The sequence below is a fragment of the Athalia rosae genome, chromosome 2 (genome assembly GCF_917208135.1).
Source record: "Athalia rosae chromosome 2, iyAthRosa1.1, whole genome shotgun sequence".
Taxonomy (NCBI): Eukaryota; Metazoa; Arthropoda; class Insecta; order Hymenoptera; family Athaliidae; genus Athalia; species Athalia rosae.
Genome location: NC_064027.1, coordinates 2,887,137 through 2,913,917, shown reverse-complemented (window position 1 = coordinate 2,913,917; position 26,781 = coordinate 2,887,137). Strand labels below are relative to the sequence as shown.

Below are 26,781 nucleotides of genomic sequence, written 5' to 3'. Positions count from 1 at the left end.
GTACGATCATGCACTCTAGTAGTCGTAGTTTTTCGATATTTGTCACGCGCTGGAACTCCAGTTCATATGTTTTAAAAATGCTCGTTTGATGAAACGTCAAAAACATGAAATTAAATCGTGAAAACACCTGATTCCTAGTTATAGATAAATTTCAGTAAAAGATTTGTTTAAACTTCAGCCAAGCCAAAACTGCTCTTCGAATACCTCGAGCAGTTTTTGAAACACGCCAAACTACATTCAAATTCACACCAACATTGCTTGTGCCCTTTTAATTAGATAGAAAATAATCAATTTGGCATAACTAGACTAGTCAGTATTTTTTTTTTCTCTGGTAATATACACGACAATGTCAAAGGGAAAAGATTTCAGCTGCGTAGGAGGTCTGCAGAAGCACATCCAAATATTAAAGGAAACCGTACTGTTCCCATTGATGTACGGGGATATTTACGCCAAATTCAATTTGAAACCACCACGTGGACTTTTGTTTTATGGCCCTCCAGGTAATGTTACAAAGAACAATCTATCTTAGGACAAAATACGGATTACCTCCACAAGTTTGTGGAAAATTTTTCCCAAAGGTACGGGGAAAACTTTGGTAGCTGGAGCTTTAGCTACAGAATGCAGTAACGCCGAGAGAAAAGTCTCCTTTATTTCCCGCAAAGGATCTGACTGCCTCAGCAAATGGGTAGGCGAGAGCGAAAAAAAATTACAACAGATTTTTCAAACAGTGAGGAAATTAACTAAATTTTCAAGTCGTTCATCAATTATTTCCAAAGTAATAATTATCATATGACATGCAGGCTCATCAGTTGAGGCCGTGCATTATTTTTTTCGACGAAGTTGACGGCTTAGCCCCGATACGATCAGGCCATCAAGATTACGTACACGCTAGCGTAGTAACCACTCTTTTAGCACTAATGGATGGCTTGGACAATAATTCAGAAGTCATCGTGATCGGATCGACAAATCGATTGGACGCGATAGATCCTGCTCTTAGACGTCCGGGTAGATTCGACAAGGAATTGTACTTTCCGTTACCGTCTTACAATGCAAGAAAGGCCATTTTGTCGGTAACCGCATAGATATATGTATAAGAAATTCTACTTAACGGAGTAACGATACTTTACTATGCCGTTCGTAGAGAGATTAGCTGAGAATATAACATTTAAAATTGTCGATAGGTGCACATTGAAAGTTGGAGGCAAAAGCCATCGCAAAAATTTTTGTCTTACTTAGCAGCAAAAACTATAGGATTTTGTGGCAGTGATTTGCAAGCAATTTGTGCAGAAGCAGTTATGAGTTGCGTTCGGAGAACTTATCCTCAAATTTATACGTCCAAGTCGAAGTTTCAGATCAATGACAGATCTCTTAAGGTAAATCAGTTATTTGCAGCTATTTTCCAATTTATTCACAATGTGCGAGTGCGATTGATGAAATTTTCGTCATTTTTTTCTCGGACAGGTAGAGAAGCAGGATTTCTTGAATGCTCAGCAAAATATTATTCCAGCATCGCATCGAATCGCAGTAACAGCGATTAGATGTCTCCCGAAGAGGATTCAACCATTGTTAGAAGATACCTTGGCTAATATCATGTGCAAACTGAAAAATCTCTGCCCACCAGATATGTTAACTTCTGATGTGGTGTAAGGAAACATGATAATCCCGTGTTTATTTTTACAACGAAATATTGCTTCGAAACAATTTTTCAGAACTGGAATAGCTGCATCGAGGTCTTCGAATTCTCCGCGACTCTTACTTTACGGCGAAGACGATTCTCACACTCGACACTTGGGCCCAGCAATTCTTCATGCTTTAGAACATTTACCTTGCCATGTTTTGGATATCACGACATTATTTGAAGTTACAGGTCGTGCGGCTGAGGAAGCGATCATCCAAGTTAGAATTTAGATCCACGAACGTATTGATTGAATATTAACGGTAATTAATAGGACACGGTTTTTCCGCAGCGAGTGAAAGAGTCGCGACGTACTCTTCCGTCGTTGTTATATGTCCCCGACATTTTGGCTTGGTGGAATTTGGTTGACGAACCAGCTCGGGTCGTCTTCACTTCCCTGATATCTCGAATGGATAGTTCCGTCCCAATACTGATTTTGACAACCGCTACTTGTATTTACAGTAAGCTACCGGTTGAGGTACGTAAAAACTAAATATCTCGATTAAAAAATTATATCCGTGGTGGATTCGGACCTCCTTCATTTCATCTTCATTTCAATCTTGGATGTTCTAATCAATTTAGAAAATCACTCATTGCTAGATTAAATCATTGTACAACGAATATCAAGGCGAGTCGTACGAAGTAAAATATCCAGGAACATTGGAACGTCGAGGATTTTTCGAGCAACTGTTTAATCGAGATAATTCAGGGATGGGCGATGTAACTCAGAAGTCCTCTACTTGTACGGCTCTTGATTGATTATTTTTAAGATTTTCCCCGCACAGTCGATGTTTTAAATTATTTTATTACGAACCTCTTAGCGATCATAGAAATTCTGAAACCGACGAGAATGAAGACTGGAAATAAGTCGAGAAAGAAGCCAAGCACTGTTCAATCAGCCCATTCCACCGCAGAAAAAAAGTCAGGTATATCCAATTCCGATAGACGCCACGTCGTCTAACATAAAAGTCAACACTTCTAATATTTTCGACTCCCAGTTTAGCTAAGTATTCGAATTTTTCACTGCAATATAATGGTGATATATTTAAAGATCCGACCGAAGTAACTCTACCTCGGAGATCAAGACGAGAAAATTGCAGAACCTGGAAAAAACTTAATACCGTGCAATCGCTTCATTCGGCCCCACAAACAAAGTCAGGTAAATAATAAAAATGAAACGTATTACGCACGTTCATGTATAGAGACAGCTAGAAACAAAATTCTAATTTCGACCTGTTTCTTAAACGGAGAAACAGCTGCTCCGGTCAAGAGAGAATTGAATGCGGGGATGGAACGGTCATCTCCTGCCAAGCGACAGAAGTTATTGGAATCAGCGGCTATAGATCCGACGAGAACATGCAAACCCAAAAGTCTAACAGATGGACAAACATCCGAACTATTACGAAAAGCAGTCACCATTACGCGTGGATGGACAACTCATCAACTCGAAAACCTCTTCTCAATGCTCGATGGGTACGCTGAAAAACAGGACAGCGACACGTTTTCAGCGATCAACAAATGTTTGAGCACGTTTCAAGAATCACAAGAGTCGAAAGCCAAACCCAATAAAGACAACTAATCGCCGTAGTCCTTAGAGCTACCATCCTGAAGGTAATACCTTTAATTGCCCTAATTAATGATAAATTAATTCCCTGAATGGACGGTCACACGAAGTGTTGTAAAAAAAATCTGTTTTGTTTTCATGTTTCGATCGTTTAAGATCGTCGTTTCTGTACCTGTTTTTTTTTTTAATTTCTGTCAATAACGTGTAAATGTACGGTGTATCGATAGTGATTAAATAGCTCACCTCACCCATACAGGATGAGTCGGTATACTTTTAATTTTTATCGACAAAGAAACGGTACGCATAGTATATTTGCGTAGGTAAATTTCGTCTGTATTTTGGACAGAGGGTTTTGAAATTATTCAACCAAAGTTGATTATTATAGAAGACTTGCTAATCTTGTCCAAATAATTGGTCACTCGTGGTTAGACAAATGATTCGCGAAGGAACGTTGTTTATCTCTATTTGAATAGTTTATCTACGCATCTGGTATTCATTTTTTGAATCGTCTACAGGTATGTGTACCCGATCGTGATTGATAATTATAAACAACGTAAACCAGATATAAACCGACCAGCTTCTCGGACGTGAAGCAAATTGCATGATAATAAGATGTGTGACCTGAATCACATTGCGAAGATGGTATTTCTCCTTTTGTCTATATTTCCGTAAAATCTGATCTCTGATGTGATTCTTCTTCATATAGATTCGGTTCACAAAATCAGATGTCAGATTTAACGGATGTGTCGACTCTCAGTTGCCTTTTCTGTTACGAATCCGATACCCCAGATAACAGAGTGTCTTTTTCTGGTTTCCGCATACTCGTTTTTTTATGTTCCTCCTTCCACCCTGACATCCTCATCAAATCTGGACACTGACCCGGTGTATGTACTATACACATGTGATAAATCGGAGCGTGTAACGCTTCGCATTAATCCGATCCCTCTCGAATTTCAGACACGTCGATCAGATTTCGAGCGGTTGAGGCAATTTCGTTTTTTTTTTCATCGTTTCATGTTGGGGTCAACTTTACAGTACGGTGTCGTCGAAATTGGTCAAATCTCCGAGTCGGTTAGGTCCTTTCAATCCTATCATAGGATGTGCTTGTAGGCACAGCGACAATAGTCCGCGACGGGGAGAACAGCGGAGAACTAGCGGAGACTGCTGCAGGGAGGTTGGATCATGGTTGGATCGAATCTCCAGAGGTAGAGACCCGACCGCGGACATGGGGCCTTATCAGTTCGCGCCGGGCAGCCGGGAACTGCGGTCCACTTTACAGAGAGTTTGAGAAGAACCGTCTGAAGACGTGAAGAAGAAGGAGCATTTTATCTCTTTGAATATCCGGTACCAAACAGTGCAGCCTTCCGTTCGAAGTGATCATCATTTTTCATTCTCTTCGCTACTTTTTCCGTTTCCTTTTTTCCCCAAAAATTATTGTTCATTTGCTCCGAGTGTGAAGTGGCAGAAAAAAAGAGTTCAGGTGAAACGTAGAAAATTTCGATTCGGTTCCAGTGAGCACGGAGGAATCATCGATGTGAGTATTTACAAAGCTTCAGTATTTTTTTCATTCTTTCGGATGAACACTCTGATTCAATTCAGTCAAAACTATGATCGATGGTCTGACGATCCATATCAAAATAGGAACTGGTTTCACTCGCGTTTATTCCAAATTGATGACACTGTCGATCGAGGTACGCAAAAGTCATAGCTGAGGTCATATCAGCTACGATGCTGACATAGGGCATTATTAGCGAATTCGATTTTCCGAAAAAGCCAATAATTCTAATGTCAGCTATCGGATTCGAACAACCGTTAATGTCTCGATTCGTCTGACCAGATCACGTAGGTGATTTGCGTAGGTTACAGACTTGAATCGAGTGGAAATCGGTCCGATCCGAGGAGTTAGATCCTAAAAGAGATCTTACGGTTTACAGTTTCCTGTTTATGGGAAATCGAATGCTCTAATGAAAATATTGTCAATTTCCATTGATTGAGATCATTCAAGAGCCGCGTAGTTTTTGGAACAAAAAGTCAGTCTCTCTGACTACAGATTTTTTTTTAATTTCATTCTACTAGTCCACGGGAGGATAGCGAGCCCTTTTATCTCTCTATCGGAGTAGCATCTAGCCAAGATAAACAAATTCTTTCACACTGTTTCAAATCTTCAAGATTTTTGTGATTTTTACCGGCTCCTAATTAAATTCATTTGAAATCCGTTAGCGGTACTACTCGCAATGGAAATGGACTACATACGCTCATTGCTTGTAGTTTGCTCAAAAAAATGGAGTTCAATTCTATCACTTCGCATCGCTCAACGATTGCGATTGACGACAGTTTTTTTTCCTTATTTTTATTTTTATTTTGTTTTCTTCCGGAACATGATCTGGTAGGCTTCGCATGTTATTTTATACGTGGACGACCCTTTTACTCCGCGATGGATGAGACATCCTGACCTCACCCATCTGCAGAGTAACTGTGTTTATACTATCATCTCAGAACACCCCGTAAACATATAATGTACGTGGTGCGAAGATGTGCGTAAACACATAGAAAAGTCTGACGGATCGTCCTGGATATGTATGCATTCGTCAGATTGATGATATTACATTCCAGTTGTCCCATAGACTTCTTTCGCGTGGGCACACGAGGTAGACGTCTCGTTTTGAGGTACGATCTCACGGTCAGTGATAATCGCTAAAATACATCGCACGTGATGAACTTAGCGACTCGGATTTCGATACTTTTTCATCATCAATCCGTGACAAATTGTTCTGGTACGAGATTAATTCGGAAGGAAAAGTAAATACACATTTATGAAGTAAAAAATACTGTAATATGATGCTCCGACAGAAATATTTTTTGGAGAACATTTTTTCATATAAAATTAATAAAATTAAGTTAACAGTAATAACAAGATTATGAGCCTCAATTCGGTACTCAGATAACATCGCAAACTATTACATAGTAAACACACTCATTGCTATATCGATGAGTTGTACAAACGTTTCTGTCCGCCAGTCACACCGTACTCTCATTATACCCGTATATAAAAATTCAACCCTTGTAGATTATTAAAACTTTGGAGATCATGGTAAAAATATATATATTCAAGATAAATGCAACAGATATTTAAAATAAATGCAACATGCATATGCTTGTACAGTGTGAGACCCAAGTGTTTGGCGAGTAACATTACTAATCGTACTATTCGGAAAACTAGACTCTAGTCAGACTATTTTTCGTTTTAAACTTATGGTAGAAATATAAAAGTAAAAAGAAAAAAGATATTCCATCATTTCGGCGATGAAATAATATTCAGAAAGAAATTAAAAGCAAAGCCAAAAACAAGTAATTATGATAAAATAACTTGTCTTTTGCATATTTATACTGGAGTATTTATACATAATAACACATTTGTAATCACAGTTGCTGTTAGTATAACGTATAGCTTTTTTCAAGCACGATGCGGATACGCGTGGATACTGTGGTTCCTTGGTTCCATCGCGTGGTCCGGCTGAATTCGTACTCGCACCTAGAGACAATTGCCGTTTTGTTTATCCCACGGTTTCGCTAGCGTAAATAATGCCGTCGTCTATCATCAATTCTTCCTTGATGAGCACTCTTGAACACTCTCCAATCTTAGCGACATATGCCTCACTAGTTTCCAAAAGCGAATTATCCGAAAGTCTGAAAGAATTCGCGTTGCCTGGGTTGCCAATACATTGGGAATGGATGGTACTAGCATCCGTTGCTTCCTTTTCTACCATAATGGCGTCGGTATATCCGGTTGTGGTGGTGTACGATTCATCGACGTTCTGAGTATAACTTCTGTTGTTGTTTTTCTCTTTGACCTGAACCCCGTAGCTCATTTCATCCGGTGAAAAACTATCATCGAAATGCTCAGTTTTCGGTTCAAATCCGTATTTGCAGGAAGGCGGAGATCCGTGAATACACATTTCGTGAAGATTTCCGTTCTCGTCGTTCAATATCGCGTAGTATTCCTGTTCCCACAAACTTCTCCCCCTCGGAGATGGAATTGGTCTCTGTTGATTCGACCCGATGCAGAAACAGTTCCTTTCGTCACTCCCATCAACTCCTTCTTCTTCAGTCTTCAGCATCGGATGTAACGAGTTTTCAAACTTATCGGACATATTGTCTTTAAGCTGCCCCGAAAATCGCAAGTTGCTCGGCGTTAGAAAATCGTCCGAATAAATGCGTCCGAATTCCAAGTTCCACGATCCTTTCTCAAAATCTGACTCTGGATAAAAAATGTCTCTGCCTCTGTCCAGAGTATCGAGTTCGAGTTCGTCAACGATTTCCTTTTCCCTTGCCTCTTCATGCCGTCTCATATTACCGCTGATCTGGTTCGTGTTGTTGCGCGTACGTGAGGCCCAGCTACGATTCTCCGAAGTTATTGCTGATTGTAAGTTTTCGTTGAGAATGAGCGGCCAATCTGGGCTTGATCCGAACTTTTCAACGTCAGAAGCAGACTCGAGGCCTGACGACGAGTCGGTAGTTTCCATGTCTTTCTCTTTTAAGCTCGGCCCTAGGGAAGGTTCCGGGGTCTTGTGAATTTCGTGCGATTGACGTCTCGACTGCGGCTTCTCGATACTTCGTAGATAAGACCGTTTCATAGGAATCCTCGAAATTATTTCTTCGCCAATTTTGAGGACGAGCGTTACTTTATTTCGTTCATATGGCGGGTGGCTCTTTTTTCTGTGAGCATCGAGGTCTGTCCGACACTTGAAAAATTTATCGCAAATTTCACAACGTTCGCCGATAATCACGACCTTGCATTCGGTTATTTGATTTCTCGATCGTTCTTCATCATTGTCTGCCATGGTATTTTCTCTAATCTTTAATCCCATGAGATGCATGAAGTCGATTTTTGATTTCACCTCGGTAGCATCTAAAACTATTGCTTTATAGTGGTCTCTTATGTGATTCGCGAAATCCGAGGCCACAGCGAAGGTCGAGGAACAGAATTTACACATTTTTTCGGAAGTAAGAAATCCTTTTTTTCCAAATTTTCTGTTCAAATAAGAATCAAACTTCGCGTCCAGCTCCTTCGCGGTAACAATCCGCATTAGTTTGTTTTGCAATAGGCCAATTTTTGGTTCACGATCAGAATCACGACGTTGATAATTGTTATAATTTCTTCGTGATCGGCAAAAACGTATGTGATAAAGATATTTTTTTCTTCGCCCGAAGACCTTATTACACTCCGAGCAGGAATATCTCGAGTGTTCTTTATTTCTGTGACCCCTATAAGCTGCCAATTTATCGAATTGAATTCCGCAATTTTTACACCGATACATTATGGTATTTTTGTGCATAGTCAATACGATAAATGAGTGTGCTTCGTCGGCTAAAAATTTAATAGAACTTCACTGGGGTATTACATGCAACGCATTGAACTCATACTTCTTAGATAAATACTTTGAGAATAACATTGAATAACATTAAACGGCAATCTTATCCTTGAAACTAATGAATAATACGTAGAGTCAAGGTAAGCATGAGAAATTTGGAAAAAAATCTTAAATATAATCTCAGAAGTAATCAGAACAATGGTCTTCTTACGTAGAAATGTTCCAAAAGCAAGCGGAGGAAAGACCGCAAGACTACCACCGGTAGCACGTGTTGAGCAGGGGTAAACTGACTTGCCAAATGACGTCGGCGAACAAACAAAATGAAAGATTACCACATCAGTCAAATGTGATGTTAGCCAAACACAGCAGGTCGGTTAATTACAACCATAACTCGATTACCTCTGTAGATGACCGCACGACATCACCTCCTAACGTTATGGCAACAAAGACGCATTTGGAAAAACAGCAACGGAAAGTGGGGGTATTTCTTTGTCGTTGTAGAGGGGACCGTTGAATGGTCATGTGACTGATATCTGTTTCCGCCAGTGATAAGAGATGGCTCTACCTTCTTTGGCCCCAAGTTCAATTTTACATTTTCGAAATACCTTTTTGGTTTTTCTTCCTTTTCTTCAGACAGCGTCAGACTCGATTTCGCTTTTGTCGAAAAAGTGTTGACATTGCACTCTCTTTATTTCATCTTCTTGCAGCCGGTTGATGAGCGATGAATGAGTTCATATCCTGTTCTTTACTTTATCTTCACTTTATCGTCTCCTTTTTGGCACCATTTTCTTTTCAACAGAAGATTAACAGTAAATTATCTGTATGAAACACATACCTATGTGTAGTGTTTTTCGAGGGATGTTTTAAACTGCTCTCCTGTACCCTCGACATCCAACAAACTCATGCAGATACGATACGACCTCACTCTCTTTATCTCACAATCAAAACCGACCTTCTCTTTCACTCCTGAATTTCATGTACAAGCGTTCCAGAAAATATCTGCATCTGTCTAAAAAACAGAAACCAGTCAACACCGACAATTATCACATCAACACTTCCTACCGTGCTAGAATATGCTCTACACGTTGTTCAAGCGAAGAACGTTAAACTCTAACACGATTTTTCTTTTCACGAAATCCCACTACCATGCATCACGACACTTGAACTACGTTTGACCCGCAAAGCGGTTGCCTCTATGGGCCATATTGATGCTTCGATGATTCATAAAGTCGGACAACGTTTACTCAATATTTTATAACTTGTACAATGGATATATTAACAATAGTAGAGTTCGCTGTTTCTCGGTGAATTTCTAAAGATCTTCCTTCAGGTTTTATGACGTGCCCTTTGACCCCAATTAGTTTTCATAATTGGCTCCTTAGAAATTACCTACCATGATCGAACCTTTGTTTATTTCGTACCGTAGTTGACACGATCCTGTGTTTACAATACGGATAATAACGATCATCGGCTCATCTGTCCCGTAACCTTTAGAATGCTCAATATCGTCGTATCTGATGTTATTATAGTCCTCTTTCAGCGATACCGGCAATTTTCACATCTTTTATTAACGGGAATGTGCACATGAGGCAAAAATATTCCACCAACATTTATCGAGGCCCCGGTAATTTTTTCGCAAGATTAGCGCTGATTTTTTATAAATCGCAGAATTCACCGAACTGATTGACGGAACTGAAGTTCGTATAAATGACATGTGCATGTTCGCCGCAAATTCATTCTACCTACAACGTTCTAACGCTGATGTTATATGCACGGTATTGTGTAACTGGTACAATGCCCTTAGCGTTTCGTTTGACTTGTCTATTTTTATGCACCCAATTGAAAGTTTAATCATTCAAAGCTTTAGTTTCGACTTAAATAGAGTCTTCAGAATGCCGTTTGCATATTTTCCTGAATAGGATTAGTGAGAACCTGTGGGGCTGAACAGTCTCATTCTTTTGCAGAGTGACGTCATGCAGAAATGCTCAGGTATAAAATGAATGACGAGTCGCGAAACGACGACATCGATATAGAACGAGCCTTCGGACTCACCCTTTTCCTCGAATATCCCTTCAAAGACGAAACAAATAGGTAATTTGTTTTCAGGTACGCACTCTTGGCCACGCGACGATGAGGCCGTCCGCTACTTCCGGTTTCTAGTGCATAATACGTCAACCGAGGGAAAGAAGATGCCACATGCCAAGAGGTGAGGATCCACCCAATATTTGATCGTTAATGTTAATGCGAGGAGTACGCAATTTATCAGTTATATTTTACTGGTCCATGTGCGCTATACATACGTGTATATAATTATAGGTAAACTTTTTTGTGGTTTGCGGCTTGTTATTATATTGTAACTGTGGAGCACTGCAACTTTCCCTGTGGGAGCGGTGGTGAATTTTTTTTAACAATAGCCGCAGCGTTGTCCCGGAAATTTCGTCATGTGGCACGCATTTCCCGTACTACGTCAAAACAATTTAGATTGTTTTCCACCTCAGCTTTGAACATGCAGATATTATGACTCGCAGATTTGTATGGTTCGCATCTGCACATTTTCAAATTATCAAGGACTCTCCAACGGACCACTAAAACAACAAATACAATCGTTTAAATGTACCCGGGAAGCGCGAAGCGACTCTTGAAATTCCAGACATTCCTGACCGTTGAGCGAATTTGACGAATGCAGAGGCTGCAGGAAGTGTATGAAGTATGCGGAGCTTCTCTTCTCCTCATTCTCTTCGTGTATTTTGCAGAATATTATTCAATAACGATCGATCGAACCCTAAATCAAACGGCAAGTGCCGACTGTCTCTCTGTTTGATTAAATTACGAGCCGCAGGGTTCTGGGCACAGCAGCAATTCGTGCGGTAATTAATTAATTGCGACCAGTTACTGATAATGGTTCATCAGGGGAATGTCAAGTGCTGTTTAAGGTCGCAAATATAACGCGCTCGTCTATCTATTCCTGATATTATGTGCGTCACATAAAAACATTTTGTATGCCCTATATTATATCATTCTTTATGGTTTTGCGACACTTGTAGTACAACAGAAAAAACGTGCCGCTGCGGTTCGAATTGATTGAAATTATGATTACTTTATTATTTTCAGACTGTATGATATGGTAATGAAAAAGTTATGATTTTGTCATGGTAATTGATACCCATACGTGAAGTGTCAACGCTCAAGCTCATGGTATTCAAATTTTTGAATATATTAACGTGATACGATGGCGCTTATTGAATTAGATATTTCAATGTGTTCGAAAGCATCGTGCGCGCGGGACACAAATTCCTTTTCATCGTTGTTCCGAGTATTTCTTGGACTTTTTAATCGTTTCTGACCATCGGTAATCTGTATTCGAGTCAGTATTATCAATTTTCCTGTTGCATATCTTTATTTTGAGATTAAACTGCTCCGAATTAGTACTCTACAGATTGCTAAGTGTTACAATAAGGTCCTGTGGCGCAACGGATAACGCGTCTGACTACGGATCAGAAGATTCCAGGTTCGAATCCTGGCAGGATCGCGAAAATTTTTTTGTTCATTAGAAAATCAAAAAAAGCTCATCATCGCGAACGATCGCGTGTAAAGTGACCTGACATTTTTGTCCGGTTAATGAATCATGCCTAAATATTAATTATTCTTCCCATGATTTGGGTGCGAGCGCGTGCGCGGCGCGTATCATTCGTTCTCACACACACTTTTGATAACCACTTTGGTCGCATGGCTTAATATAGCCCACATACAACTAACCACACACATCAGCAGACAGCAGGCTAGACTAAAGCACGGATGAATGCGAACATACGTAACTCTCTACAGTTGCTCGTCTGCACGTTTTCGAGTGTGTTTATCGATTGCAACATTCGAAGATGCCAGTCTAACATAATCATTGGAACTTCAGATGACAGCCATGAACTTCCGCAATAATTATTTCCAATTCTGAAAGAGTGATAAGATCTATTTTATCTCCAGATAGACCATGATCGTGTCAGCATCACGATAGCATTTTCTTACGTTTATTTATCTCGATTCGTTCATATATTTTCACAGCAGATTATTATTTTTCTTATTGTTTAGCTACCATGGCAAAAGTTCATCTTTTTTTCATCTAGTCTTGTCTTCTCGAACGTCGATTTTGTTACACAAGAAATAAAGTACGACGTCAGCACAAGATGACAGGCCTTGCTATATCATAATATCTTCCATTCCTCCGCAAATTACGATATCATTCTCAAGAATTTCATAATACAAGTAAATTGTTCGAGGGTATGGATTTTCCGTGATTTACGGGTATAGAAATGCGTGTAATTCTTAAGTACGAGTTCTCGTTCGCTAGAACACTACTTACGTACCGCTCCATTTCTTCTTTTCAATGCCACATAGTTCAACGGATTTTTTTCAGCCCAGAGGCCATCGAGTTTTGCACGATTCACATTTCTCTTTTTACCATCATATTTTCAGCCATTTCGTATCCATTTAAAAGATAGATTATTCCTTTTTTATTCTTTCTCGTATCAAGGTATTATCATCTTGACTTTGACACACAATTTTGGATCAATCAGATCGGTGACGATCGTCAACGTCCTTTCCTTGAGCAGCACGATCAATGTCGCAGCTACATCGACGAAATATAAATCCTTCTACAAAAGGGTGGTAAAATAATCTCGAAGCCTATTCGTTGAAAAAAAAACCGGACATTTCCAAAGTTGGACGTAAGTCAACTGCCCCTCTCCGATGTGTTCGTGATCATCGAGTCATCCCGATGTGTTTTACTCGCGCCGATTCTCTTCCATATTCAAAATACGAGCGTGCCAAGAATACGTGGGCAGTTAAAGTTTCCCATTATCCTTACAACTTGATCATGAGTAATGCGATTATTATGCAATGATTATACGGAATCTTATGACTATGACAAAGAGATTTTGTGTAGAGATTACTCGGATCTTAATTTATGCTATAAAAATAAATCAACGACTTCGTCCGAACAGATATAAAAAAATCACATTTCTGGTTCAATGACATCGTCGGTTTGAATTTCAAGGGCGGAGAACGACGTGTAATCCCCTGAACTCTCGGTATTACACCACAGACTTTTTTTTTTTTTTTTCTCTTTTCTTTTTTCTATCTCCTCTACACAATACAAGAGCGTTAAGCACCCAACACTTGAATGATCGTCATTTATGAGCACGCCACTGATTTTGGATGCTCGTCGTGTACCCGGCTAAGTATTTACGTCGACTTAACCAGCGTAATTAATTCATTAGGTACGAGATTATTAACTGCTTCAGTTTAAGGTGTAGCTGCTAAGCACCGTACCTCATCTCCAACGTGTTTCGTCGATGATTTACCCGGGTAACATCTGCTGCACACGAAAACCACGCTCGAACAAACCGCAGCGTTGAAGAAGCCGCGGTATACTCGAGCGTCTACCATTACTCAAAACTTGGCAGGTTGACTTTTTGTGGTCAAACTTTTCAAAGGCTATGACGGAAGTTTCCGCGTTGCTTAGCCGTACATACTCATGTACATATGATTTCCTCTGGACCACGCTGCGTATCGCGTACACTATTTTTCGAAGGGAGTCTGACCCGGTCAGTTCTTCCATTGGTTTACCAGGATTCAATTTTCGGGTTGAGAATTAACGCCATCGAAATTTTCGAACGGAACCATTGAATTACTCCCCGATCGGAAGAGCCACGAAACCTTTTCATCTTGGTTGTCAGGAGCGTGTACATGTGATGCATATATCACGGATCACGTTGACCATCGTTCAAAAAACGTGGCCTGTTAGATGCATCGGTCTTTTCGGTGGAGGATTGCAGTGTGGAGTGAAAGTGGAACATTTCGACTCCGAAGTTACCATAACGCGCAAACACGTGGCCTCTGGTTCAGGCCACGTGGACAGAAGCGAGAAACGTGATACACGTATAGCCTGGATACATTCGGATCCCGTACACCACATCTCACCATCTATACCTATAGTGACAGGGATGCCTTCCATGCTCCATAAAAGGAATAATCAGGTGTATACGAGCGGTGGGCATAAGACGTTAGATAAAAGGTATAAGGTATAGGAAGGTACCCCCAAATTCTGGCCCTACGGTGCCATAGAACGATTGTAGATTCAACAATTTCTACAGTTTGCTCCGTCCAAATAAATTTGATGTGCTCGTACAGAGTGGGCTGAAAAAAAGACGTTGATCAGAATCGGCTAATTGCCGATTCATCATTGCTTCAGTTTTCAGTCACGTTTCAAAATTGCAGACAGTATAAAATCTAAAAATGACACGCTCTTTTTTTGACTTAAAATTGAAGTTGAGTCGGGGAGCTTTGCTGGAGTCAGGTAGCCAGCAGCGTAGCGCTTTGTTGTGAGAAGTCACCTTGGGGGCTGAGCAGAGGTGACGCCCCACAACAAACCGCGCGCCCGTGGCTACCTGACTCCAGCAAAGCTCGGGCTCCCTCGTAGACTGAGAAATTCGAATATTTCGACCCATGCATAGATTGCGACGAAGCAAAGAGGGTCTACGACTAAAACCAATCGATGTGTCTTATAATTTTTCTGCTCCCAACAGCGAATAATTGATGATTACTCCATCAATTGCATGAGTAGATGATTTTGGCTTTCAGATTTGGATTCCTGAGCTGATTATACGTGAGATTACTCTTGAAGAACCAAAAAAAATTCCATTTTTGAGCAAAAAATAAATCATTCTTTTAATTGGGTTTAATATGCTTTTCTTACGTATTTTGATCTCAGGAATCCGAATCTGAAAGAAAAATTGATCTATCTCTAAAATTGACCGAGTTATCGCCAATTTTCAGCTTTTTAGGGTCAAAAATGAAAAATTTATTTTTTAGTCTATACTAACGTAATTTGAGCTCAGAAATCCGAATCTGGAAGAAAAAATGATCTATCTTCAAAAATGACCGAGTTATCGCCGAATTATCGCATTTTTTGGCATAAATTTGAGGATATCTCGAAGGGAAAAAATCTTAGCTCAATTCGGACAACGGATTCGTGTTCCTGAGGTCAAAATACATAAGAAAAGTGCCATACGATCGATTTTTAAAAATAAAAATTTTTGGCCAAAATTTGAGATTTTTCAAAGGGGTACCCCTTACGATTTTTTCAAATTTCGACCAAAAATTTTCATTTTTTAAAATCGATCGTATGGCACTTTTCTTATGTATTTTGACCTCAGGAACACGAATCCGTTGTCCGAATTGAGCTACGATTTTTTCCCTTCGAGATATCCTCAAATTTATGCCAAAAAATGCGATAATTCGGCGATAACTCGGTCATTTTTGAAGATAGATCATTTTTTCTTTCGGATTCGGATTTCTGAGCTCAAATTACGTTAATATAGACTAAAAAATAAATTTTTCATTTTTGACCCCAAAAAGCTGAAAATTGGCGATAACTCGGTCAATTTTAGAGATAGATCAATTTTTCTTTCAGATTCGGATTCCTGAGATCAAAATACGTAAGAAAAGCATATTAAACCCAATTAAAAGAGTTATTTATTTTCTGCTCAAAAATCGAATTTTTTTTTGGTTCTTCAAGAGTAATCTCACATATAATCAGCTCAGGAATCCAAATCTGAAAGCCAAAATCATCTACTCATGCAATCGATCGAGTAATCATTAGGTGGAAAAAATTTTTTACTTGATATTTTGAGGTAGCCCACCTGTTTCTGACTAAATAATTAATTAAGTGGGGTACTTCCAGCAATAAAATTATTCTTTTGGTCAAAAATCATAGGAAAGATCTAAAAATTCAATTCCAAGTCAAAAAAAGAGCATGTCATTTTTTGATTTTATACTTGAATTACAAAAATAATAGGAAAAAAATTTTGCTCAGTGAACGAGTAAAAAACAATCACAATCACGGACTTCTATAGTCGTTTAGAATAATTGTCGAACAGTAAGTCGCGCTCGTGACTCCGAGATTTGAGAATTGAGTCAGAAATTGTCCTCAGTTTTTACGGAAACGAGTGCGTAACTACTCCGAACATCTAGATAATGTATGTACACGCGGTTACGTAACAAAAGTAAACTAAATTATGTCAGTTTCGAGAGTAAAGTTCATTGTATCCCAAGGAAACCGGCGTGTAGAAGAGTCCAGCTCACGGAAATGACGAAATTCTTTTTCTCTCACTCTCTCACTATCTCTCTTTGTCGTTTCATCGTTGACTCATAGCCGATTGAATTTTTTTCAGGGCAGAGCGATGGAAATTGGCGTTATTCTTGTCGCCGTGGACGTTGACGTTTCTTCAGTTACTACGGGTCACAGGCGCACGTGAGTAAATCCATTTAGGTACTCTTTGCACAGACTAAATAATGTATATTAAAATACCTCAGAACTTTTGTGTCGTAAGGTAAAAATAATTGTTTATTCATTTGAACCACGTTTATATAATGCAACTACAGAAGAGTCGCGGCCCTTTTGTTTCCTCGGTTCTTAGAAGACCTTTTCTTTTACGCAGCATGAAGTCCTTTCGAGTTGACGTTGGGCAATTTTTTTTCTCGCCCGATATGGTCGATTGTCGTTGTTATATTATAACGTAATCCCTGCAGCGAAAGAGCAGATTTATTATATAGTTCGTGTATTTCGACGAACCCTGAAGGATAATCGCATCGAAGATTTTTTACATTTTTTCTATTTCAGGCATGTAAAAAACATGTTTCTCATAGTTCTCGTCCATCAACGCCTGGCGTCCGACTTTCAACGACTGTGTCTTTTTCCGAAAGAGCGTAATAAAAATTAATCCTTGACAATCAGAGCCGCGCAGTATACGCGGCCATTTTTCATTTCGGACTTATTTTTTGTTCGGTTTTTTTTTTTATCGCCATCTCTAATTACGTTAGAATGCGGGAAGCGCTGTGATTTCGAGCAGAGTATACGTATATGTATATAAATAAACGAATTCGTTTCACAGCGGTTCGAAATTGATCCCGCACGTGACTTCTTGCCCCCGCATGCCGAATTCTTCGTCGTTTTAATTCGTGTGATACGAATCTGTCCGCTTGTGCCTTTGAACCTTTTTCAGCGGAATCGCTTTTCGACGCCACCTAAGATTTCTCCCGACAGTTTATGGATCCAGTCGCAACTTGCATAATAGATCACACATGACACACATCTCCAGTTATTTTAGCCCTCTGGGCATTCGGTGAGATGTATAACAGGCGCGTGTATGGTGTGAGTCGATGTGCGTCTGATGTACTTCAACAGGCATTCAGCAAATTTTATGTGCAGGGTTAAATTGGACCTTAAAAGACGTGATTCCGTCTTTCAATGTCGCTTCTCTGAATTGTCGACGTATACAATGCACCACCGCGGCGTAAAAATAAGGAATATATACAGGCATTGCAACGCCGCGTAAAATTTTTTTCTAATTCCTTATTACTCATCTAGTCGAGGATCGAAGCTTAAAACTTTCTCTTCTACTTTTTCTCCCCTGGCTGGATAGGTGTAGTTCGATACTGAATGAAACGGAGTATAATAGATTGCACGGTACAGGTATACGACCCATACGTTTGAAGAACTTTTAATGGAAACCATTTTTCTTCGGATTTGATCTCGCGTTGTAATCGATTTGGAACGGTCACGATCCGCGCTTAGATTTTACCACACACACGGTTTTATTGTACTTACACAAAAGCTTACAACAAGGTTATCAATGAGCGAGAATTGATTCCGTTATAAATCATCACTTACCGATCGTTAGACGTCGCTGTATTTGTCTGGGAGTAACATCGTTTTGACGTTGAGGTACGAAAGCCACCCGTTACGAAAATTACATCAGCATAATTGCGGCTGTGATTTTCTTTTTGTTGTTTTTAATTTCTTGAACCACGAAATTCGCTCTCCCGCATACGAGGCGCGACGATGTTGATGATGATTAATGCAACGTACATTGTATATAAGTATAGGAAATGTTCAAAATTAAACCGCGACGCATCGTTTGATCGATAAACTCGTATACCTTGTCGATTAAGGCCTCGATTACGAACGTACGCATACGATGAAATCGTCGGTAATACACACACACGCGTATACCTCCCATCGTAGAACGCTTCGGGGTGTAGTACAATGGAGCATTTCTTCGGATACGATGTCACGATATCGATGTCACCGGGAAGTTATGCGCCCGTGACTCTCCTATGCGGAACTTTGGCCATTGCTGGCCTGACTCGGGTCAGATTGGGTCGTATAGTTACAATGCACTGCGAGGTATAGGTAGAATCTAATCCGCATCACGCGGCAGCGGTAAGAACAGTTTGATTCGAGAATAGATCATTTAAATAGTAGGTAGAAAAGTTCGATTGTGTCTAGCTTCAAATATGTTGATACGCGTGGTTATTGTAACGTAGACACCGTGCCCACTTGGAGTCAATATTTCATTCCATATACAGCAGCAATATTTCACTCCGACCTAAGTTAGGTAACACCCGACATCGATATGGATCCAGATCATAATTTCTGCCGTATTTATTGCTGTTTTAATAAACTTTGAACCCGTTCATCTGCAAGGTCTGTAATTTTCGAGAACAAACGCCGGTCAAAAAAAAAAACAACTAACGTGTATTTATTCGAGGGTCATCCGTGCAGATTTTACCGTGGGAAGAATTAGAAATATTACAGATAAAAATGGCACAGGAAAAAAAATTAGAAAAAAATTGCAGGCATCGGCATACCCGTACCACCGTGTAATCTTCGAGATCTCGAATCACCTTATAATTTTTGTCCATTAATTATAATCCTTGAGAAAAAAAAAGTGACGCCTGGACACCGCATCACAAAGGATACGGTTCGAGATCGGCGATTTTTCAGTCTCATTGTCAGTTGACAGGCGTGCGTCGTGTTCATTCAAATTATATCTACCTGCGATGTATCCGCAAAGTGGCGCCAGGAAATATTGAACGGGTTATGTAGTTCACAGGTACATATGTACATACCTATGTGGTATAGTCGGATATGTAACGAGGGGGCAGCCGCCTATTCCTTGTACGAGATCTATTAAATCTTTTCAACCAAGGATACCTCATTTAATTTCTTCTGTCCATACAGATACTCAAACCAGAAATTAAAATTGAGAATCCGCCCATTCGCTCTCGTTAGAACGTAACGCGCAAACGGTTCCAAGTATAATATATTACCTAAAAAAATGACGTTATTTTTGTCTAATGAGAAAAGCACAACGGTTTCTGTATACGCTAACGATAAAATGTAATGGTAATTGCAAATAGCCGAAAATTATGTCTACAAAGAAACATTTTGTTTACGCTAATGAAAGATCAACAGTACTGGGCGACGGAATAATCCCCGTGCGATTCATTCGTAACGTGCGATATAATATTCGGGATTTAGAGATAGAAATAAAATCAAACTCGTTCGTGTCGGCATTAATCAGTATAATGGACCGCGATTCAATTAGATGAAGGGAAAGACTGTGTTTCATGTGGTTGGTACATATACCGCGCTCGAAGTAGGGGCATCGAGAATTTATCAATTCTTGGGTCAATTTAATAGGACCCATCGACATTCCAGTGGAATTAGCAGTCGTCTAATAAAAATAGGCCCTGAGTGGTAGTTCCAAGGCAGTTTTGCCATCCGTCAATGACGTTAATGAAAGTAAAATAAATATATAAGTAAACGAAAACTCGCCGGATGGAGCCCTTTGTGTTCGATAACCCACGCGCGTTCAGACGACCCGCGCAATGAAAAGTAGAAATCTTGATTTTATTGACTCGTCTAGTGCCACTTTGTATACTCTTATCGGACGCAGGTATTATTATACATGTACGATCTTTGGTTTCGACCATTTCGGAGCCATTATTTTTGTTGGCCAATATATACGACCACTTTACACGTGTATAGTTATTATAGCTTCTCATGGCGCCAAGACTCGCGGTTGGGCGGCTGACGCGCCTAGAAAAGAATCGGGAAGCCGGAATAAGCTTGAATCTTGGTCGAAGCCGATTACGAAAGATACTCGAATCCTCCGACTTTCAAAAAATACAATGCGACCGCAGCGGCTTACGTTCGGGGTCGAGAAGACACTCAACTTTATTATCACCGAGAAATTACCCGTTCGTCGAAGGAGACGAAAGTGTTGAAAGAAAAATTCATTCGTTCATTCGTTGCAGAATACGTGATCGAGGAAGAACCCGGCTTGGAAGTTCCGGTGGCTCCATGCGCCAACTACAGACCGGGCGAAGATGATCTTTGGACGTTCGATTTCATTCGGAGATACCAATTAGACTTGTTGGACACTCAGCACCCCGGAGTGACCAGAGTGAGGGGTAGTAACCGCGTGCAGACTGCGTACAGACTGGACAGGGACGCTGATTTGACCCTCCCAACGAGGTAACGTGAAAGAGGAAAATTAGGGTTCGAACAAATGAAACGTGTCCGTGCATTATTCCATTCTTTGGTATGCAAGTGTCGAATCTTGCTCAACGGTCACAATTTTCTTTCTCAACGAGTGACGCACTTTGTTCGAATTTTAATTCAAACTCCTATTGATGTACGACGATGTCGCAAGCGATGGACATAATCACTCTTCTTTACATCTGCTGCATCCAGCAGCTGCTTCGGTCTCTTCGCCAGACTCCTGATATTAATTCGTTGTAAAAATTTCTGTGCACGAGAGATCGGTAACCTCGTCGTCTCCGACTAGTAGTCGATTTCTTCGAAGCGGATTTGTGACGGACATATAAACTCAACACCTTGTAGCGTGACCTATGGGCGCCATCGGAATCATGAGGCGCCTTCGCAAATCATGGTATGCTCGGAGTGAAGGCGCCCATTTAACGATGAAATAAAAAGGACGCCGCGACGCCTTCTCAACGAATTTCACGGTTATAGTTCACAGGCAATAAACAAACGCCGATTCCGATTAACAATAAGCCACGCTTCGTAACGAGTACCACTACGAAATTAATCGTACGGCGTAAACTTCGCGCGACGGCTCGAGATGAAAGGAAAGGAGTTGTTTCCTCCTCTCCGCATTTTCTTGTTATAGAAATACTCGTGATTCAAAGATATGGATATTCGTACTTCGGGAATAAAATAGTATCGAAAACCTTTGAAAGTAGACGGTACGAATTCATCATCGCGCTTCTAATTTAAGAACACCATCAGCGGTGACTATATTTCAACGATTCGCAATCGAGTTTTCTATAATTATTGGTCTTATCGACATTCCTTTTCACAAGTGTTCTCCACATAGGTACGCCTGTAACGGTGCGGATTGCGAAGCGAATTTAATTCGATGCACATTGTGAAGCTCGGAGAGCAAAATTACGCATGCATACCTTTAAATCAGATCGCACCGAGTGCCAATCACTTAGGTATATCGGTACGGTAGCGTGACTAACGTGACAAGAGGTCCGACTAAAAAATTTTATGAATTTTATTTTTTCAAGGGACATCTTTCCATCAGGATTGCCCGAGGAGTTCAGTCTGATTTGCACATTCAAAACAAGAAGATGGCCGAAACAGTCGTGGCACTTGGTAAAAATCGCGGACGCTCAAACCCGGCCACAATTCCTGGTCACGTTGAACCCGAGGAGAAAAACTTTGGAATTCTCAATCGCAAATTACGAGGGGAAATTACAGACTGTCGCATTCAACACGGCCCGCGTGAGTATAACGTCCGCAACTTTTTCGAAGAACTCTCGCGATAAGAGTTCATTCATACAAATATCGCAGAGTTTGCGGTTTATCGACCTGAGCAAATACGTGAATGTGCGAAAGACGACGACATTTTACGACATTTTTTTTTTTTTTGAGTCGAGATCGTCGTACTCCTACGATACGGTATCGATAACACGCTCCGTAATGTAATTCAGTGATGATTTCGTCGCGACCACGCATAGATCTCTTTCGCAAGAAATTACGTCATGATACCGGAACGCAGGGGCATGTAATATCGACGAAGAATAATTCACAGCGTAAGGACCGCATAAATCTCTGCCTCAAACATATGCATATCGAGTTACGGATTCTTGCGTAAATGTCGCCAGTATATAATACACGCATACTTACGTTATAGCGTGGTACGCATTACACGCGTAATAACAAAAAAAAAAAAACCAACACATTCACCATCGTAAACGCGTGTCGCGTGTACAAACGCGTGCGACCAATGAGGGAGGTTGGCCTGAAATCACGAGCGGCCAGTTTTACGGGGGCGGATTTGCCTATGCGCTATGAGAATCTAACGAGCTAGCCATGTCCAGCTGGCATTCGTTAGCAGTGCGTCATTACCCGGTCGACTGACGATTGCTTTTCCGAAAATTTTCTGAGAAAGGCTACGTGACTTTTTTTTTGTTTTTTTCCAAATTCGTCAAAGGGTGTCATGACGCATCAAGCCAGACTAATGATATGCATTGCAGTTGCTCGTAGAAATTGCAGCCATCCGAGAAACGAAGCTCAATTAAACTTTTTATCGCGTCTCTGGCTTCCTGATCGGTACAATATGTACACAGCTGTCGCAATGTATCTGTCCCAGATTATACTAGCTTGTATACGTATGTCATATTTGCAGACTCGTGTCTTACGTTCACGTTCAAAAACGAGCGAGAACTTGCCGATGCCTTCGTTCAGCACCTTCGGAAATCGATTCCGAATCCTGATTTCCTAAATTATCGAGCATATCGCTAATGAACGTTGACAAGATGATTTTTCTTCACAGGTATTCGACAGAAATTGGCACAAGATTCACTTCGGCATTTTCCGTCAGAGTGTCGTTTTGTACGTGGATTGTGAAAGAACTAGATCAGAGCCCCTGGACCCTAGAGGACCCATAGATGTGAACGGAGAAATTTCCATCTCCAAAATAGGCAACTCGAAGCGGACGGTACCTGTAAGTTTTTCACACCGCGAGAGAATATCTGTCTCGATTAATAATTACTCCGATAACGATTGATCGAGAGAAGAACCTGTTTACTTATTTAATTATTTATTCATTCATCACGAGACGTACGTCGAACGAGGTCTAGAACTTCATTGAAGTTGTGCAACAAAGTACAATTGCACATTTAGGTCTATTCGGCGGTTGAAGATGGGCGGATTTTGAGATGACTTCCATAGATAGCTTTGTTGCGAATGCCGCGATTAACGAGCACTTAGCACTTCGCGCTTCGTAGGAAATTAATGTTGTTATTATTAAGCTCGTGCCCTTGGTAACTCCGCATGTCACAATAACTGCACGATAAAACTAGTAGGCAGGTTTTCTGTGTAATGGGAAATTAACTGATTGTTTGAAATTTTTTGTTTCATTGGTCTGACATTGCAGTCAACCGCTGCGGTGAGTAGTATGAATAAACTCTAACGTTATTAATATACGTTTCAGTAGCACTAAAAACAAAAAAAAAATAAATCAGAAACACGATTTTAATAACAATTCAAATCAGAGGCAACTCACTTGTACATATATAATCAGGAATATGTTGCGTAGAAATTGTTCGAATAATACCATTAACGCGAACTTTCGATGGAGGGGATGATACTCGTAACAATCAAAGAAGAGATTTGAGTCGCTACGAAAATAATCGAGTTATTTATGTTTCGGTTCAAATAGATCGACTTGCAATGGATGATGCTTAGTTGCGACCCCACCAGACCCGAAAGAGAGACATGCGACGAATTACCGGTGAGTTATCTCCCTCATTGATCATCATTGACTCCGTCAATGAGTATTTAAAACTGTTATCCGACATCTGTATTGACTTTTACTCTTTTAAATTATAGAAAACAGGTGCGAGCTCCCTCATAACAAATAAAAAGCCTGGTGTATGTGACGTTATGTGTCCTCAGGGACCACCCGGTTACAACGGCACGCAGGTAAATTTTTTTTCCTACAGTTTTTCTCAACGTATGAAAATTTTCAGAAAACTCGCTATCGCCGAATGAACAATATAATGAATATTTTTTTATTCATCCGTTCAGAGTTATTGTTGTTAGAAATAGTAATTTTCGAGAACCAATGTGTATGTAGGGAGTACCAGGTCCTCGGGGACCCCCGGGACCATCAGGTGAACCCGGAATCAGAGGTTTACCAGGAAGCCCAGGTCTGTGGGGAGAACCTGGACCACAAGTATGTCTCCTGATTATTTTCAGGTTAATCGCATCCGGTCAACAAATTGGGCTTAACAACTTTAACCAGTAATCAAGTTTTGAATTTATAGTCCCTGTTCCTTAAACCCGTTGGGTTCGCAGACTAGCGCGAAATGGAATAAATGGCATGTTCGTGAAAGATCTTGCCAAGTCAAAATTCGTGCTGTTTTCAACCCTTCCCCAAAATTTTCGTAACTGTTTGCGAATGCTTAGCTTAACAAATCCACTTTCGCTGTTTCCTTTTAATCATTCAGGGACCACCTGGTCCACCGGGACCCATGGGACTCACTGGGGAACGTGGACTCCCTGGCGTTCCGGCTCCAAGGGGACCTCCGGGGCGCAATGGAACACGCGTAGGTCTTTAACTATCTAACATATTTGGTGCCTGTTTTTTTTTTTTTTTTCTTCTTATTGGAACATTTAACGTAGAATACTCTTCATCAAACGATCCACACTTGATTTACTTACGCTCCCGTAAAAATTTAACAGTTTCGATGAACTTTCTTCATTGGAACTAATGCTGTGAATTACTTTGATATATGGTGATCGAGCATGTTATATAAATTTGAAATCCTCTTTCAATAATTTTTTCATCTATTCTCTACTTTCTTTTTATATCGTACTATTAATTTATCGGATTAGCTATGCATCCGGCGATGTCTAATTCAATTAATACTGATGCTCGGTTCTTGGTGATTGATTATTATCGAATGACCAATATTTTGGCAAAATTTGAATAACAACGTCAGCTTTTGCGGGTTCGACGCAGGGACCCCCTGGCGTAACAGGCGCGCGAGGTGCACCGGGTAGCGAAGGCCCCGTAGGCCCCGAAGGACCATCAGGACCTCCTGGGCAAAAAGGCGAAAATGTAAGTCCAAAATCGTCCCACAATTTTTCCTTTCTTTTTTCTCCTCATAACGGACGAAATTCCGCGACTCTGAAACTCTGTTTCAGGGAGATATGGGATTCCCCGGACTGAAAGGAGACCAAGGTGAACGGGGTGTTCCGGGATTTCCCGGTAGTCCGGGACCACAAGGCCCTCCTGGAAATGGAACCGGGGTGACTACAGTTTTCGGACCACCGGGTCCAGTTGGTCCACCCGGGGTCCCTGGCGTTTCAGGTCCTCGAGGATTTCCAGGTGAACCAGGCGAGTCAGGGCCTCCTGGGCGCCAAGGAGTTTCAGGAGAAAGAGGCTTCAAGGGTGAGCGGGGAGACCGCGGACTGACGGGCCCACCAGGACCATCAGGACCTCCGGTGAGCCATATTCAAACATCAACGTTTTTGCAAGAACGTGCGAATCCGAGCAAAAATTTCTGGTTCAGGGCGCTCCTGGAATACCTGGACAATCGGGGACGGGACTTACCGGTCAATCTATACCGGGTCCTCCAGGATCACCAGGAATACCGGGAGTAGCAGGACAGCCGGGTTTTCCCGGCGAAAAAGGAGATAAGGGTGATCAAGGAGAGCGTGGGGAACTTGGATTACGGGGTGATAAAGGTAAGACCGTTGTGACTGCTGTATTTGAAAATCCCAAAAGAATTGGTATGAAAGATCACGATGATTATGTTATTTATTTGTTGGAGCATTTGACCAATTTTGGGGTAAAAAATGGAGTATTTTGAAAATCGATTGCAGGACACTTTTTCTATATATTTTAACCCCAGGAACCCGAATCTGTCAACTAAATTGAGTTACGAATCGGTTCCATTGAGATATCCTTGATTTTTCACTTTGTGGATTGATGAATTGGTGACTCGATTTTTGACTCGTGAAATGTCTGCATATCTTTTTCAAGGTTTCTCACGACGAAGCGTGTTTATAATAATATCTATTCAGCATACAATATCGCTACAATTCCGATTTATAAAGTCAAATCGCATAATACAGAATAGTAAAACGGTTGGTTGGATATTGTATCGCGACTCACAGTGTTAAACTTGACCAAATTTGTTCAATTAATATAACTGGAAATGGTGACTTACACGCGGTATGAAAAATGACAAATTGCTTTTAAATTTGACTCAATCAGTTCGAGCGT

General features: G+C 40.6%; 2 protein-coding genes and 1 non-coding gene across 6 annotated transcripts in view; all 3 read left to right on the top strand.

The window, feature by feature from the left end:
* LOC105683960 (ATPase family AAA domain-containing protein 2-like) lies at positions 1–1,648 on the top strand. Its single transcript, XM_012396964.2, has 5 exons — positions 1–500; positions 579–727; positions 801–1,070; positions 1,182–1,373; positions 1,462–1,648. The coding sequence occupies exons 1-5, from the start codon at positions 347–349 to the stop codon at positions 1,645–1,647; spliced, it is 951 nt and encodes a 316-aa protein (XP_012252387.2). The 5' UTR covers positions 1–346; the 3' UTR covers position 1,648.
* Positions 1,649–4,448: 2,800 nt separating this feature from the next.
* LOC105683959 (collagen alpha-3(IX) chain-like) overlaps positions 4,449–26,781 on the top strand; it is a 29,135-nt gene continuing 6,802 nt past the window's right edge. For 2 of the 4 annotated variants that reach the window (XM_048649342.1, XM_048649341.1), the window contains exons 1-13: positions 4,449–4,773; positions 10,718–10,817; positions 16,837–16,916; positions 20,768–20,987; positions 22,049–22,265; positions 23,320–23,490; positions 23,923–23,934; positions 24,208–24,279; positions 24,378–24,470; positions 24,998–25,096; positions 25,513–25,611; positions 25,698–25,997; positions 26,066–26,240. In XM_048649342.1, the coding sequence (XP_048505299.1) occupies positions 10,801–10,817; positions 16,837–16,916; positions 20,768–20,987; positions 22,049–22,265; positions 23,320–23,490; positions 23,923–23,934; positions 24,208–24,279; positions 24,378–24,470; positions 24,998–25,096; positions 25,513–25,611; positions 25,698–25,997; positions 26,066–26,240 (1,555 nt within the window). In that variant the 5' untranslated portion in view covers positions 4,449–4,773; positions 10,718–10,800. Of the gene's footprint in view, positions 4,774–10,717; positions 10,818–16,836; positions 16,917–20,767; positions 20,988–22,048; positions 22,266–23,319; positions 23,491–23,922; positions 23,935–24,207; positions 24,280–24,377; positions 24,471–24,624; positions 24,724–24,997; positions 25,097–25,512; positions 25,612–25,697; positions 25,998–26,065; positions 26,241–26,781 lie in introns of all 4 variants that reach the window. The other 2 variants (XM_048649343.1, XM_048649344.1) reach the window with 2 other exon arrangements.
* Trnar-acg lies at positions 12,068–12,140 on the top strand. Its single transcript has one exon. It is a non-coding gene; the product is annotated as a tRNA-Arg (tRNA).

Coding starts and splice junctions, on each gene's coding strand:
- LOC105683960 (XM_012396964.2), top strand. CDS start 347: ATGTCAAAGGGAAAAGATTTCAGCTGCGTAGGAGGTCTGCAGAAGCAC. Junction 728..800: donor TACAACAGATTTTTCAAACA/GTGAGGAAATTA, acceptor TATGACATGCAG/GCTCATCAGTTGAGGCCGTG. Junction 1,374..1,461: donor TCAATGACAGATCTCTTAAG/GTAAATCAGTTA, acceptor TTTCTCGGACAG/GTAGAGAAGCAGGATTTCTT.